Source organism: Hyperolius riggenbachi, chromosome 10, assembly GCF_040937935.1.
Source record: "Hyperolius riggenbachi isolate aHypRig1 chromosome 10, aHypRig1.pri, whole genome shotgun sequence".
Lineage (NCBI taxonomy): Eukaryota > Metazoa > Chordata > Amphibia > Anura > Hyperoliidae > Hyperolius > Hyperolius riggenbachi.
This window is the reverse complement of record NC_090655.1, coordinates 69,591,695-69,609,413: the sequence shown is the minus strand read 5'-3', so window position 1 is coordinate 69,609,413 and position 17,719 is coordinate 69,591,695. Positions and strand designations below refer to the sequence as shown.

Here is a 17,719-nt window from a genome sequence, read left to right as displayed (position 1 = left end):
ACTAAAAAAATATCGATTTCACCCTGGAAATCGGGTAATTTCACTGCCACCACTCTTCGATTTGCTAGGGCGAAGAGACCCCAATGCTATCATAAATCATTTGCCCACTCGACTGTAACTGCTCTCACCAAAGTGGTCAATGACCTTGCCTTAGCTAAAGCTGAAGGTAAATACTCAATTCTCCTCCTCCTCCACAGTAGATCATCCCTTACTCCTCCAGTCCATAGGCATTCACGATCTCGCTCTGACCTGGCTTTCATCCTACCTCTCCAACCGCTCCTTCACGACTGCCTTCAATGAGTCCTCGTCCACCCCCAACCACCTCTCGGTAGGAGTCCCCCAAGGCTCAGTCCTTGGCCCCCTACTGTTCACCCTATACACATCCTCCATTGGCAAGGTTATCTCCTCCATGGGTTTTAACTATCATCTGTATGCAGATGACACCCAGATCTACCTCCACACCCCTGACATATCCACCAATACCATGGACAAGGTCTCCTCCTGCCTATCAGCCATCTCCTCCTGGATGTCCGCTAGGTTCCTGAAACTAAATCTAGACAAAACGGAATTTATGATCTTCCCACCCCGGCCATCCATGAACCTCCCAGATGTGCATGTCACTGTTAACCACATTACCATTCGCCCTACCTCTCAAGCCCGGGTGCTGTCTGGGTGTCACCCTGGACTCCGCACTCTCCTGCACTCCCCACATCCCAAACCTCACAAAGTCCTGCAACTTCCACCTTCGTAACATCTGTGAGATTCGCCCTTTCCTGACCTCTGCCACCACCAAACTCCTCATCCATGCAGGGCCGGCCCGCTCATGAGGCGGGGTGAAACTTTTGCCTCAGGCGGCAAATTTCTAGGGGCGGCATCCGCCCGTCAGAGGGTGCGGGGAGCCGGCCGCCCAGCTGGAGGGGTAGCGGGCAGGACGGGGGTATTGGGCCTAGCGGCGGGGAGGGGGTTGGACCCCCCCTCCCTCGCCTGGGTCCCCGTCCTCCGCTCCCCTCCAGCCTTAAATACATCAGAACTAGCGCAACTCGTAAGAGGCAGTGGGCGGGGAGGACTCACCTCTTCCTCGCTCGATCCAGCGTGCGCTCCACTGACGTCACTTCCTGCACGCCGCCCACTGTATTGTAAATAGACGGCGCTGCAGGAAGGGACGTCAGTGGAGCGCACGCTGGATCGAGCGAGGAAGAGGTGAGTCCTCCCCGCCCACTGCCTCTTACGAGTTGCGCTAGTTCTGATGTATTTAAGGCTGGAGGGGAGCGGAGGACGGGGACCCAGGTGAGGGAGGGGGGGTCCGACCCCCCTCCCCGCCGCTAGGCCCAATACCCCCGCCCTGCCCGCTACCCCTCCAGCTCGGCGGCGGCGCCCCCCCCCCCCACGGGTGGGGGGGGGGCGGCGGCAGCAATAATTCTTTTTAAAATTTGCCTCAGGCGGCAAAAAGTCTAGGGCCGGCCCTGCATCCATGACCTCATAATTTCCTGCCTTGACTTCTGCAATGCCCTTCTGTCTGGTCTCCCTATGATCCGAATAGCCCCACTGCAGTCCATCATGAATGCGGCAGTCAGAATTACCCACTGCTCCCATCGCTCCACCACGGCGGATCCCCTCATTGAATCCCTCCCCTGGCTTCCTATCCAGTCCAGAATCAGATTCAAGATACTGTGTCTGACCTACAAATCTGTCTACAAAACCTGCCCAACCTACATTTCCTATCTTACTCAGAGGTACACACCTAGCCGCTCACTCCGCTCTTCCAATTAACATCGCCTGACCGCCCCCCGCATCTCCCAGTCCCATGCACGCCTCCAGGACTTCTCAAGAGCTGCTCCAACACTATGGAACTCCCTACCTCCACCCATTAGGGCAGCCCCCTCCTTCAACATCTTCAAGAAGGCCCTCAAAACTCACCTTTTCACTCTGGCCTACCACCCCTCACAAGTGCTCTAAACCCACAGCTGAACTCTGGTCCCCTACCTTTCGTGTCCTTACCTCTCCCTCTAGATTGTAAGCCTTTGGGCAGGGTCCTGCTCCTTTTGGGTCCTACTTGATCATGCACCTCCATTACTGTGAACCCATGCTATGCATCTGAGTGAACCTAACTTGCCTAATCTCCATGCTCCCATCCAGTGACTGACTAAGCATTACCTTGTACTCATACTGTGCTGCATGATCCGGTCTTTCTTGTATCCCTGTATTGTCATTTTGCTGTATGTCACCCCTAAATATTGTCTGTAACCTAAACTAATGTCCAGTGCTGCGTAATATGTTGGCGCTTTATAAATACAATAAATAAATAAATACTGACACCACACCAACTTTTATATGAACTTCCTAGTTCAGATGCACAGCAACTCCTCTTCCTGCCCAGGTAACTCTGCCCAGTTATGTTTAAGTGGCACTGCCTATTTATGTGATATGCTCCATTTTGTTTTGCAACAGATGTTCACTTCCTCCCAGCAGGCACTCTCTTGGTGCTGCATGCCCGGCTCCCAATGCATGTCATCTGATCAGAGAAGGACAGTAAGAGGAAAACTGATGCAACGGGAGCAGGTAAGGCCTAGGGCCAGTTTAAGCAACAATGGGGCCCCAGGGCAAAATAAACCTGCCCCCCCCCACCCCCCAACATATACCCTGGAACAAAAATCGGCATTAGGGAACCTTTTTTGCAGCTGGTATAGTCAGGGTGTGAAGTCCCAATCGGTCGGAGCTCCACATTCTGGCTAGCCCAGCCTGCATGGGGTACAAGGGGTTAAAAAGTTTCGGGGGGGGACCCCACCAAATTTTTTTTTTAAAAAAAATTCCCACACTCTAAACATAAAAAAAAAATTGGGAAAATAGGAAAAAATGTCAGGGATCTTCATACAGCCATATTGCGGCTGTATAGCGATCCCTGGCCAAAGCGCTGTGGCTGCGTATAGACCCCCTGGAAACCCAGTCAGGAAATTTATTGCACTTTCGTTTGATGCATGTAAAATTACACTACCGTTAGATTTGCTACTAAAAGTGACATTTACCGCATTTAAAAGTATACTTTTTTCCTTCAAAACTTTAAAATCGATTTTCTCAAAAACTATAAGGTCTTTTTGAAAAATAGTTTTTTCCTCTTATTCCTAATGATCTCCTTAACATATCCTGCAATTTTAGGCTTTCTAGCATTTAAGGTGGAATTGCTATTAACCATTAAAGTTGGCAGGTTTTTAAATGTGTATTTTTTTTCCTTTGAAACTTTAAAATCGATTTTCTCAAAAACTATAAGGCCGATTTGAAAAAAATGTTTTTCCTTTTGTAGCCACTGGGGGCCCCTACAAGCTCTGGGGACCTGGGGCAGCTTCCTCCTTTGCCTCTATGGTAGCGCCAGCCCTGGTAAGGCCAGAAACCCACTAGGAGCGATTTTCTGAGCGCTTTGCGATTTGAAAAGCTCTTGCTAATGTAATGCTATGTGTGTGATCCCACTTGAGCAATGTGATTTTATAAAAATCCCCCATAGCATTGAATTTGCAAGAGCTTTTTCAAATCACTAGCCATTAGAAATCGCTCCTAGTAGGTTTCTGGCCTAAATAATGTTACAGCTCCACTGCGCTTACTCTGCAAGGGGGAAGGGAGGAGAAGTGGGCCCCCATAGCAGGCAGGGATCACAGGGGCTATTGTTAGACACCTGCTTTAACTGATACCTTAAAGGATACTCGAAGTTACATGTGACATGAGATAGACATGTGTATGTACAGTGCCTAGCACACAAATAACTATGCTGTGTTCCTTTTTTTCTTTCTCTGCCTGAAAGAGTTAAATATCAGGTATGTAAGTGGCTGACTCAGTCCTGACAGGAAGTGACTACAGTGTGACCCTCACTGATAAGAAATTCCAACTATAAAACGCTTTCCTAGCAGAAAATGGCTTCTGAGAGCAAGAAAGAGAAAAAAAGGGGAATTTCTTATTAGTGAGGGTCACACTGAAGTCACTTCCTGTCTGAGTCAGGACTGAGTCAGCCACTTACATACCTGATATTTAACTCTTTCAGACAGAGAAAGAAAAAAAGAAACACAGCATAGCTATTTGTGTGCTAGGCACTGTACATACCCATGTCTATCTCATCATGTCACATGTCACTTTGTGTATCCTTTAAGTGACATGTGGTATAATAAAATTAACATACAAACATACAGTACCAATCCTGCTTTGGCTGTAGTTGTCTGTATCACACACCTGAAACAAGCATGCACTTAGTCTTGTCAGATTTTTGTCAGAAAAAACAATTTTGCATGACTTTTTCCGGGTCTGTAACGAAAAGGACTAGAGGCAGGGGATCGGCAGGACTGACAGGCAACTGGCATTGTTTAATACTAAGTAAATATGGCAGCCTCCTTATCGCTCCCACCTCAGGTTCCCTTTAAGACTGCAAGTGAAGGAATCTATATCCAGTCTATCCAGTTAATATGCAGCTAGAAGAAAAGTAAAAGGTATGGAAATAACTTCTATATATTATGCCTACTGTACCCCAGTTATCCCATGTAAATCCATTGGTGTGAATAACATCAACAAAGACAGCATCATCTGGGTTGAGGTGGACTTCTGGCGGACTGTCAATAAAATATGGCCCAGCTGGGTCCAGACCTAAAAAGAAATGTTATAAGAATAGATTAATTAAAGCAAGGCTTGCTAAGGTCTTGTCCATTATGTCCGTTTTTTTGTAAAATTTTAAGCGCAGGCAATTTTCAAAACGCTTGTGCAATGATTCTCTATGAGAGAGTTCATATCAGAGTGGTTCGTTTGCGATCCGATTTGAAAAGCGGTGCTTGAGCCATTTTTGAGTCGATTTGCCTCAATGGAAGGTATAGGGAAAACGCAAAACGCTCACAATCTCGCTTTGGCAAGATTGCGTGAGCGCTTTTAAAAAAAAAATACATTGTATTTATAGTTTCCGGATTTTTTTTCCAGATAAAAAGACGGAAGTGCTCTGCAAAAGCGCTTACAAAAACAAGCGAACGCGCAAAAAAATCGCCAAAAAACTCTTAAAAACATTCAGAAAAATTTCCACCGCGGACGTACACGTGAGCCTAACGCAATGTGAACAAGGCCTTAATAAGTGTTATCATCCATATTATCCTAAAGAACTCTGGAGCATCCAGGAGCAGAGTCTTCCTCAGGCTGGGTCCATTCTGGCTTGCAGTTCCATTTGCCACATCGGAGGGCAGTGGATCAGCAGACTTTTCGTGCCTTGCAACTGTCCCGATTTCACCGAGACTGTTCTGGATTAGAAGGCATTCTCCCATTTCCCGTGGCACTGGGCCTTGTTTCCTGGCAGGGGAAGGATGCAGGGATGCAGAGCATCAGCAGGATCACTGCCACAGTGCATGTGATGTGGCTAAAGTTCAGATCATACCGCGTAACCCGGGCTGTCAATACAGATGGCTTGATGTGATGCTAATAGGTGAGACACTGGAAGTAAATAGGGGGGAGAGGGGGAACTACTAGAATACAGGGATCATTAAATGGGGAAGGGAGGGGTAGGGACCACTAGATGCCAAGGATCACTGGATGGGGAGGGAGAGGGTTCACTAGACACCAGGGATCACTGGATGTGGGTGGGTGGGGGGAACCACTATACACCAGGGATCAGTGGATGGGTACGGAGGGCGGGAGAAAGGGTTCTATGCCGTGTAAGGCAGGAATCCAATGATATGTGCATCAAGCCTCATACAGTTAGACCCTGCGCAGTTCAGTGCTGCAATTGGACTTTACAAAAAGTGAGATTTTGCTGGTTTAGTTTATTGTGAACACTGATATGTTTCCAAAAAGTACAACTCACCTGTTATTCTGCCAATTCCCGGCTGTCTCTTCCCAGCTTCTCCAGCAACCTGCGCCCCCAGACTGTGCCCGATAAGATATACTTGAGACAGGGGGTACTCAAATGCTTCCTGAAAGGCAAAGTAACTTTAAGATGTATTCACTACATTTCAGTAAAACAAAACAAAAAAAAAGCAGTAAAAAATTGTGCAGATACATTTTACTGGGCGCTACTGAAGCTATATGATGTTCCCTGTGCAGTGTGCATAACTTGGGTCATACACCCCACGTTTATTGCTTGTATAGCACGTTATGCCCAGTATGGATACACTTGTACATGGACAGGAGCATAGTGTTGAGCCGAAATTTCGTAATTTTGTGTTTCCTTAATTACGGACGTGAATTTTTCTGCTACGACACAAATTCGTAATTTCATAATTGCCATGCAAACCGTAATTCGGAACGCCGTAAGTGAAATTTTGGTTATGTAATTTCGCGTTTCGGCGCAAATTTGTGTTTAACGCGAAATTTTGTAATTTCATGTTTTCAATACAAACAGTTATTTTAGTTACGAAAATTGACATAATTTTGTTTCTAATAGTAATTATGCACATTTAGGTAATGACTAAACTCAGGAAAGTCACTCATTGATTGCAATTGCAGGGAGCGAGTAGGGAATCGGCGGTGGGGAGATCCGTCCTGCCGGATCTTATCAATCGAGCCACATCAGCGGCTCGATTGATAAGCCACATCGCCGCCTCTTCTACGCGTGTAGATGAGGCTTTAGACAGTTGCTCTTTACCAAGGTGCACTTAGCGGTCATGTTGAGACACTTGGTTTTGGGCCTTGCAATATCTGATAATGCAAAGGTTCCTGCACGTGCTGTCACTTTAAATAAATTTAAGTATCAGGAGGCTCTGGACTGATACAAAATTTCGAGAATGGACAAATTTCCATGTTAAACAAGAAATTCTGATTTGTTTGTGTTACGTAAACGATCGTAATTACGAAAAATGATCATATTTATGAAATTCCCCATACACGCGAAATTTCATGTAATGTCAGCTTGCTTTTTGAATAAAAACTTTTTTCCAGTTGAATCAGTGTCTATATCTTCTGGAGAGGTAAGCAATGACCTCTCTTTTTATTATATCATTTTTTATTTAAAAATACTAAAATAGAACACACATTGGGCGGCTGGGCGCCTCAATTCTACCCATTATAATATGAACTGTAAGTTGGAACAGAAGTGCCAGTACAAGTATAAAATGTATTAAAAAATGTGTAAAAGAGGAGTTAGGAGAAAGTAGCAAACTATTGCAGTATGTCAGGAAGCCAAGTGTCTATGTGACAGAGGCGCTTGCCTTCCTGACATACACTTCATTCTAAGGCTCCTCCAGTGCCCTTTTTACTGGCTATGCGGAAGGTTTCATATTTTTAATCCCTTTCCTGGTCATAAGCTTACTTTAAATTGGAGATTTGCAGCAAACTGGCAAAATGGTTGTTTGAAACCACAAAATTAGGCAGACAGTCCCCCAAACAGCATAATTAGGCAGGCCATTCCACCAAACAACACATTGGCCTCAATTCACTAAGCTTATCTCCTGTCTTTAATAACGTTTCTGTAGTTATCACCATGGTGATGAGGCACATAGTATTCAGGAAACATTTTACCTCTTGCAAACCTAAAGTTAACTCTTCTGTCTTTAAGTTAACGCTTCAATCCTTATAATAACTCCAGAATTTCTTAAGTTAAAGACAGGCTGTTAATTAACTGCATGTGCAGATAACTACAGAGGAGGTAACTTAAGGAATAAAGAGATAGGATAACTCTCTCACTGTGCAGAGGTAAGTTTTCTCTTGCCTTATTATCTCCAGCATGATCTTAGTGAATTGAGGCCATTGTTGCCAATGGCTTTCACCACAATGAAAGTGTTAAATGCCATTGTTATTTCCGGACACTGTCAGGAAATACTGAACTCTAATTGTTGGTCTCTGAAGTAGCGGTTCTTGTATAAACCACGGAACATCAAGTTAATCACTGCATATTAACGTAAGATATAAATTTTAAACAATGTTTTCATATTTGTTTATTATTCATTGACTGTAGTTAAATGTCACTGTTCTACTTGTCTACTGCATAACATTCTCTATACTGTTCATGTGGGTCATTGGTTCCTGTTCTGCCCTGGCTACAGACACTGAGAATCCGTAGTTGGAGAATCCTGTAGATAAATCTAGTTTAAGTTATCCTGCCTCCATGACAACCAAACACAACAATATTACTATACACTGCTAGACTGGGCTATGCCCCTTTAGCATCTCTCTTATGGTGCCCATATATGGTACAATAAAAACGTTAAATTTTCCCGTTTGTTAGACCAAAAGGTTTGAATCAAATAAAAGTTTGAGAATCTTTTTTTCGATGAAGAAAAAAAGAATCGATTATACCGCTTTTTTCAATAAAAATCTAATTGGACATGTTGGAAAAATCTTTATATTCTATCTAAGGTCTGGTGCAAACCAGAGGAGTTTTTCTGAGCGTTTTGAGTTTTTAAATCTGCTGCTAATGTTGAAAAAAAACCATAGCATTACATTGGTAAGAGCTTTTGAAACCTCTAAAAGCTCTTCCCAATGTAATGCTATGGGGTTTTTTACAAAACCTCATCGCTCCAGTGTGCACAGACACATAGGATAACATTAGCAGCAGATTTAAAAACTCAAAACGCTCAGAAAAACTCCTCTGGTGTGCACCAGGCCTAACAGAATAATCAAACAAAATTATCTAACCAAAAAAAATGAAAACATTGTACCATGTGTGGGCACCATTAGTCCAGCTTATTTTAAAAACAATTGGGGGAAAAAAAAGAAACTTCTCACATACACAGATTATGCCATTACAACTATTATTGCACTGCAAAAAAATCTAGTGTGATTAAAATCTTTTTATCAACATTTTTACACAAAAAGTTTGAGCGTGTAATTATAACGATAATTTGACATTATATTTCAATATCAGGACTGGGGAACTGGAGGCCTCTCCATTATACAAACAAAATTCAAAAAGTATTTTTGTTTAACCACTTAATGACAAGTAGACTTATAAAAACGTCCTGCTAGAGCCTCTTAACGGCTCCAGGACGTTGTTATAAATCAAACAGTGCAGCTGCCGCTGTGCGCATGCATGTGTGCCCTCCCGCATGTGCACGTGCGTTCCCGCGAGCGTGCACGTGAAATTAGTGAAATCCACCTTTATTTCCAAATAATATATTGCCACCATACTTTGTACTAGGGACATAATTAAAATCTTGTGATAACCAGGACAAATAGGCAGATAAAACATGTGGGTTTTATGTACAGTAGCAGTGTTTATATTAAAACTATAGGGGATGAAATTGGAGAAATAGTGTATTTTTTCATGTTTTCCTTGTTTTTCCCTTTAAAATGCATGCAAAGTAATTACTGAAAACAAATATCAACCTCAAAAAGCCTAATGGTGGTGAAACAACAAGATATAGATCATTTCATTGTGATTAGTAGTGATTAACCTATCGGCAAATGAAAGGGATGCGTTAGGGTAAAAAACACTTTGGGGCGAAGTGGTTAAATGGGCTTAAAGTGTACCTGAGACGAAAAGCGTCTCAGGTACCATGCTTACCTGGGGCTTCCTTAAGCCCTCTTGAGGCTGCTCGTCCCTCACTGTCTCCCACTCCCCGGGTATCTCCGGTGTCCGGCAATTAAACCCGAAAGCCTGGCCGAGTGTGACTCAGCCAGGCTTTCGGGATTAATTGTGTGGGACCGCAGCCACCCGGGGAGACGGCGAGCAACGAACGGCTGTAAGGGGGCTTTAGGAAGCCTCAGGTAAGTATGGAACCTGAGACACTTATCGTCTCAGATTCCCTTTAAACTCTGACATGCCATTTAATAAAAACGTGTTTTATAATTAAGTTATCATAACTGCTTTCGTGCACAAGTATTATCATCTGTTTACAAATTAGAAGTTCCCATTGCAATTTATTGCATAGCTGCTGTGCTGAGTGTGTCTTCTATGTACACTTTCTACTTGTATTCAGCTGAAGGACTGCAAGGAATGTTTACTAATAGTGGCTGATACGGAAACATAAACAAGATAAAGTAATCACCTCCTCAACTTTGAATTCAGAGTGAAGCTTCCCACTGAAGAATATTGTTCTGTGTTTTAACTGTTTGAATATTGTTCTGCTACCATTTTTCTTTCTGGGAGGAAGTTTTATGTTGTAAAGAATCTTTCAGAGCAAAGAAGAAATGCTGAGTATAATTCAACTTTAAGAGCATTGTATCAGAATACAGAGAAGCACTCACCTGAAGACTGTTGATGAACAGATAGACTTGCGCTCCCACCACTCGTACATTATTGGCCGCTTGTGTGTAGAGGGCTCTAGCCCCCTTCCCCCAGCCGACGCTGATACAGTTCACATTTGATGCCCTCAGTAGGGTCTGAAGAGATAAACCAGTGGAAAGTTTTTCTTTAGAAAGGAAAATGCCCAGAAAATGCCCACTGACAGTTTTGGAAAGGCGGACATCTTACCTTACACATGTTCACAATCCACCCATCAAGTCCATTACTTAGGAAACCATGGATGATAAATATAGACCTCAGATTAGAGCTGAAGGTTGATGAAGACACATTTTGCGAGGTGACAATCTAGAAGGGTAAAAAAAAAATTACATTGTAGCTACACCAACATAAAAGGGACTTTTTTAAAAAATTTGATGCAACCACAGCAATTCACTGTAATCTGATATCTCTACCGTAGTTATAATAAGTGACAGTTAAAAAGGCACTGAAGCGAGGAAAAAAAAAAAAAAAACTTAGTGAATTGTATGTGTAGTACGGATGATGAATAGAACATTAATAGCAAAAAAAAAAAAGTCTTTTTTTATAACATTGCATCATTCTCTAATATTTGCAGTTTACAAACTACCGTACACTCTGCATTTTAAACTATGAAATAGAGCAGAGCTAATGAACCTTTGAACTTCACTGTAGTAAAATCTTATCTGAAGTTGTCTTTTACTGTTTCTTTGATGTGTAAGTGCTTCAGAAAGTAGCACTGCTCTCTGACTAAATTAGTTGGAGAGCTCATTTGCATAGATAACAAGTAAAGTTTTTTTTAACTCTCCCTTTACTGGAAACAATATGAGACTTATATCTGTGCCACTAATGTTCTATTTCTCAGCTGTACTACACATACAACTCATATCATAAGTTTATTTTCACTTCAGATCAGATTCCCTTTAACCTTCCATGCATTATGATTATTTCAAGATTTAGGGTCTAAACGCAGTGCAATTTTTTCCAAAAAATTTAAACCCTAAAAACAAGGCAAAAAAATGTACCAGAGAGATCTGCAGCAGCTCCTGCATATCACTCACTCAGGCATGGGATTACCGCTGTGAGCTGCGGATTTCCGTCCCGAGCAGAGGTTAAAGGCTTATTGCAATTTTTAGTTTCTAAAATCAGCAAGCTTCTCCTAGTTCTGTTACTGTCTATGTTCGAGTATCCGGGCCTACAATGGACTATTCCCATTCAGCATAATATTCCTCGCTAGTGATGGTAATGTCTAGAAAGACTCATGGACAAGCATGTGATCAGTTTGGTTAGGTGATAGCTATGTAAGTCTCTGTTTTGCAAATCTATCAGCTGATCAAACAATCACATGCTTCTCCATGAGTTCTCCTATGCTGGATACACACGATGCGTTTTTGTGTTAGTTTTTGCGGTCGATTCGCGTCGATTCGATTATTTCCAACATGCTCGATTCGGATTTCGATCGTTTTTGCCGTCGATTTGGCATCATTAACATGCAAATCGACGGCAAAAACGATCGAAATCCAAATCGAGCATGTTGGAAATAATCGAACCGATGCGAATCGACCGCAAAAACGCATCGTGTGTATTCAGCATTATTCTGGGTACACACTATGAGATTTTCTGGTCGATTTACTGTCAGATCGATTATTTCCAACATGTCCGATTTGCTTTTTCGATCGATTTCTGAGCATTTTCCGATCGATTTCCGTGCACCTTAATAGGAAATCGATCGGAAAGCAAATCGAACATGTTGGAAATAATCGATCTGATAGTAAATCGACCAGAAAATCTCATAGTGTGTACCCAGCATTAGACATGACCATCACTATTCACCACTTCAACAAAACGAAGCCAATAGAGAAAAAAGAAGTCTGTGAAAGGCTGGGAACTCAAGCTCACCAAACAACCATTTCTTTCTTTATTTGCCTACTGAACAATCCAACACTTAACACCCTCCACTACTAAAGCTAGGTACATAAGCTCATCAGGATTGAGCTCGATCCTTCGGGCCACACAGTGGTGCAAAAGTGGCAAACATAGATTACAACCATTTGAAGAAAAGAGAGATGGCGGGCACCGATGCTAGTATACCATAAAACTTTTATTGGCATCAGATGGTAAACCAGATAAGATATATTATGCAGTTTCCGCCCGCACTCCGGCCTCCTATGCCTGGTTTTGATGCGCGGCAGATTTCCTCCTCCTAGTGTTTAACATGTTGCTGCAGGTTGCTATGGTCACGGGGGGAGGAGTGAATTGGGGATACACACAGGCTGGCATTAGCATCACTCGTGAATGGTGGGATGTGATAGGCCAGCCTGTGTCCTGCCCACCTCTAGGTTAGACGTAAGCTTCGGCGGCACGTGTATTATTCTATGTGCGTGTTTGGAAGGGGGAGGTCTGCCGCGCACGGTGGGAGGAGCGGCAGGTGACGTCAGACGCACTGCTCAGATACAAGACGGAGCGTGAATATGGCGCAGTCACCGGCCTCTCTGCACCCCCGCTTAGCCTCTGAGGAAACAACATCTGTTGTGAAACAGCTGTAAGGTAGAGGGGAGCGCTCTCCATCGGGGGTCTCCTCTGGTTTACCATCTGATGCCAATAAAAGTTTTATGGTATACTAGCATCGGTGCCCGCCATCTCTCTTTTCTTCAAGTTGTCTGGAAGTTTTGTTTCGGCGGAGGCACGCTGTATGTGAAGCCATGAGATTGTGCTTGCATCCTGGTCATTTTCTGTGCTGATGTGCTGGTCATCTCTCTACGTGCTGTAACCATAGATTACAACCATCTCTTCCTGCTGCTGTGGCATCCTCCAACCACTCTTCCAAATCTACCCTACTCACTAGTGATGATCTATTGATTACATGAAAATTTTGCAGACATCTTAGCAGTTATGGTCATACGTAATTGCAATTTGGACATTCAATTGATTTTGTGTAAATTATTCCTAATTTTGCATAAATATGCTAAATTTTGCATAATTTTGTGGCGACTTTAGCGGTTAATAGCAAAGCCCCCAAACTGCTATGTAAGTTAAGGGGAGTAGTGGAAACAAGTAAAAAAATAATTTTTCAAAAAGACTGTAGTTTTTGAGAAAATCAATTTTAAAAATGCTAAGGAAAAAATGTTTTTTAAACTAAGAAAAATTAAAATTTTTCCTTTTCATTTTTCCTTTTCATTTTTAACATCGATTTTCTTAAGGTCTTTTTGAAAAATGTTTTTAACTTGTTCCTACTATTCCCGATAACATATGTATCAACTTTGGTGATAGTCACATCTATGGAGCTTCACTATTAACCACTTTAATTGACACAAAATTATGCAAAATTGCGAAATTATGGTTCCTGATTACATTTAAAAACTGAATTATGATTTTTCCCAAAATTGCACATTACGATTTTGCATTGTAATTGCAAACTACAATGCAAAATTATGATGATGTGAAATGACTACTACCCACCACATCCCAGGTATCTGTCCCCTGGTCTGCTGACCAATTGCTGAGAATGGAGGTGGCAGAGAGGAAGATGTCTGTGAACCGAAGGTCTGATGCGGTATCATGGCAGCAGGAATTTGTTGAAAAATGCAGCTCCACATCCACCATCTCTGTTAGCAGCAGGCAACCTGGTCCCTTCCTCTTTTCAGAAGTCCTTTCGGGCCCCTGCTCCTCCATCACTGTTAGCAGCCAGCCACCCATGGACTTTTCCGTAACTAACCTGGGTCTCTTATTCTTTCAGCATGCAGCTTGCCTCAGTCTATCTTAATAGCCAATATGGCCTACCAATCTCGGTTAGCGCCCACCATGGATACCTATCTCTGTCAGGACCCACTATGGACCGCCTATCTCTAATGGCACCACCCATGAGTCTTTATTTCTGTAGGCACCAACATGACCAACCTGTCCTTCACCAACCCTATCTCTGTCAGTCCATAAACCCACCATCTCTGTTGCCATCACCATTGTTACCATTGCTGCCCGCACGTAGTTTGGGCTCTTTATTTATATCAGAACTCACCATAAGCTCACCATCTCTGTCAGTAGACAGAATTGTTTCACACTACTGTCAGTAGCCACTGTGGACCCCCAAAATCTCTGTCATTAGCCACCAGTTTCCCTTAAATATTTGTCATCAGGCACCATTAGCCTTCAAACATGCTTTAGCAGACCCTACTGTCCAAGACAGCCACTATTGATCCCAACATCTCTGTCCACATGCACCATAGCATCATAATACATTTCAAAAAACACCATGGGCCTAAACTGCCACTACAGATGTGGGTGCCAAAATCTTAAGTAGCAGTGCCTAGTAGCAAATCTGGCCCTTTCATGGCCGACTTGAAATGCCTGTAGAGCAATATAGGTATGTCTTGTAGAGAGCAAAACAGCCACCCAAAATGCAGTAAGGAAAAAAAAATATGTAGGAGTGCATATTGTGCTACTCATGGACTGATTTAATTTCAGGTCAAGTTGCAGTTATCCTTTAACCACTTGCCGACCGCACACTCATACCGTGCGGCGGCAAAGTGGTAGCTGGAGGACCAGCGACGCACATCTGCGTCGCCAGGTGCCTCCCTAATTAATCAGGAGAGGCCGCTCGCGCGAGCGGCCGTTTCCTGTTAGATCACGGAGCGGGTCTCCGTGAATAGCCTGGAGCCGCTGATCGCGGCTCGCAGACTAAATGTAAACGCAGGAGACATTTGTCTCCTTTGTTTACATTGCACGGCGCTGCTGGGGGAATTTTGCCATGGAGGGGGGCTTTGAGGTGCCCCCCTGGCCCCGCAACATGCCTGCAGACCGGAGCGATCAGACCCCCCCAGCACATCATCCCCCTAGTGGGGAAAAAAGGGGGGCGATCTGGTCGCTCTGCCTGCAATCTGATCTGTGCTGGGGGCTGCAGAGCCCACCCAGCACAGATCCCATCAAACAGCGCTGGTCCTTAAGGGGGGGGGGGGTAAAGGCTGGGTCTTTAAGTGGTTAAAGACCCCACACTCTATCTGCTGCACGCAGAGGCGTATCTATAGGGGTGCAGGCATGGCTTGTGCCATGGGCACCACATCACCATGGGCGCTATGACTGATCCCTCCTCCCTTATGCCCCACCACCATACTGAGGGATGCCTCTCAGACTTTTGTACGTGGTCTTATACTGGAAGACATCTCTCTACCTATACTGGGAAAGGGGGGTGTACTTATACTGGGAGACATCTCTCACTACATATACTAGAGGGGCTACATTATACAGGGAAGGAACCTGTCACTATCTATTTTGGGGAGCTACGTATACTGGGGGACACCTCTTACTACCTATGCTAAAGAAGGCTTCTTGTACCCTGGAGACACCTCTGACTATATAATTTGGGAGGACAACCTAAACTGGGGGCTACCTATACTGGGGTTAACTACCTCTGGCTACCTCTGGTTACTAATACTTGGGGGGGCTAACTCTAGCAACCCATACTGTGGGGCGGTGTCAGACTGGGAGATGAAAAAACTGAGGAAATCCACCTGCTGGCTAAGCAGCAGTAACCCTGTGTTACCACTCTCAAAAAAACCTGCTGAAAGTCTTCACTGTGAGCAGCAACACCTGATTACTGCTGCTTGACCAGCAAGTGGATTTCCTCAGCTTTTCCAGCTCCCAGTTTAACACTGCTCTGGTTGCTACTTAGACTGAGGAGACTGGTATCATTGTAAAAAAAAGAAGCTCTGTTATTATGGAGCAAGATGGTCACCGTCTCACCGAGGGGGCAGAATTTCAGTGTTTTCCATAGGCGCTGTATTAACCAGATACGCCCCTGGCTGTACGACAAGTATATAAAATCGAGCCTTATTTGTTTTTCAGGAAAGTGGAAATTTTTGCATGATGAGATGCAAACATGGCAAGTGTTTTCTAATGCTGTAAGAACTAAACATACCTCAAACCGACGCTGACTTCTCCTGGTGAAAAGAAAGAATTGAGTACCAATCTTCTCTGGCGGCCACGGCAAAGGGGCGAAAGGTCTTCCTATGGAGTATGGTGGACCATCAGTAAAGCAGCCCAGAGTGCCATAGCAGACCTCTTCCGCTGGACATGCAAAAGAAGAGCAGAAAATGAAGTACCGGTGAATGATTATATGTTAATCAGTTGTGGCTCCCCTTTCATGTGCAACAAGACAAGACGAATAAAAATTATATTACACTTTCTCCTGGCTAACTCAAAGCGCCAGAGCTGCAGCAGAGGCGTAGCTAGGGATTTTGGCCCCCGGAGATAAAGGCAGTTTTTGCTCCCACCCACGAAAAAAAAATGGTGTGACCACATATCAGAATGCGGGCATGGTCATGAGTGGAGCCAAATGTACAAATGCAGTTTAGATAGCTAAATGTGCCCCCTTCACCATTCACATAGCCAGTGTGCCCCCATATAGATGCCAGATGTAACCCCTTCCCCTGTTTAGATATCCAGATGTGTCCCCCTCTACATAGCCAGATGCAACAGCAGAAGACCCACTGGCTCCAACGCTCCAATGATGCCATCATCTGTCCTCTGCAGCGTGCCCAGCATCCTCTCTTTGGTAACAGAGGAGAGAGGATGTCATCTCCGGAACGTCAGAGCTGGTGAGTTTTCTAGTGTTATTAACATTTACTCATTCCACTGCAGAGGGAGAGAGAAAAGCGGTGGCACTTCAGGTGGCCAGCAAGCCGCCTCTCATACATGTGGGGGAGAGGCAGCTGCGCTAAGCAACCTTAGCTATGCCCCTGAGCTGCAGCCACTAGGGCACGCTCAGTGGGCAGTAGCTGTTTTAGGGAGTCTTGCCCAAGGACTCCTTACTGGTGGCTTACTGAACAGGAAGAGCTAAGATTTGAAGCCAGGTCTTCTGTGTCAGAGCCCTTAACCATTACACTATCCAGTCACTCCCCTCTTTTATGTGTATCATCCATGTACTGTAGCCCCCTATCTTTCAGGAACAGTTCTCTTGGGTATCTGTTTCCCTTTTTTATGTGTTGCTCCCCATTTGTCAGCCTCCTCTTTCATATCTAGCAGCCCTTCTTCCATGTCCAGGTGCCCCTTTGGGCTACAGCCACCCAAGACCCGGGCCTTTGTTGCCTTTCCAAAAATCCAGCCCTAATTTTATTGATAGGATGCTAAAATATCACCTGGGAAAATACTTTGTCAAAATCAATCCACAAGCTCCATATTTTATTAAAGTGGACCATCTCTAATTTCATAAGAAAGTTTGCAAAGGGGTATAATGGAGTTAAAGTGGACCTGAACTCTTGCACAGGACAGCGGGAAAACAGAGAGAAATGCACCCTGTATGTATTTAGAGAGTTTAGCCTGTCTAATTCCCCCTCATCTGTGACTAATCACCACTGTAGTTCGATCTCTCAGTGGGCCAGCTCAGGAATCTCTGCTGCCTCAGCAGAGCAGCTAATTTGTAAACACAGGGTGTTAACCCTATGTCTGTTTCCATGAAAGCAGGAAGTAGACACACTGAGGATTTATTGCAAGATTTGTATCAGCTGTTATAAAGAAATGTTTTTCTTTTAAGGTTATTATGCTGTTGCTTATCTTTTAGAACAGAGGAGCAGCGAGAAG

General features: G+C 44.0%; 1 protein-coding gene across 1 annotated transcript in view; it reads right to left on the bottom strand.

Annotated features, from left to right (window-relative positions):
- Positions 1-17,719, bottom strand: part of LOC137536678 (pancreatic lipase-related protein 2-like) — an 83,836-nt gene that overhangs the window by 41,870 nt on the left and 24,247 nt on the right. Inside the window, exons 4-8 of the mRNA XM_068258914.1 lie at positions 16,059-16,207; positions 10,361-10,477; positions 10,135-10,269; positions 5,816-5,924; positions 4,504-4,620 (exon numbers count right to left, since the gene is read on the bottom strand). Coding sequence (XP_068115015.1) covers positions 4,504-4,620; positions 5,816-5,924; positions 10,135-10,269; positions 10,361-10,477; positions 16,059-16,207 — 627 coding nt within the window. The remainder of the gene's footprint in view (positions 1-4,503; positions 4,621-5,815; positions 5,925-10,134; positions 10,270-10,360; positions 10,478-16,058; positions 16,208-17,719) is intronic.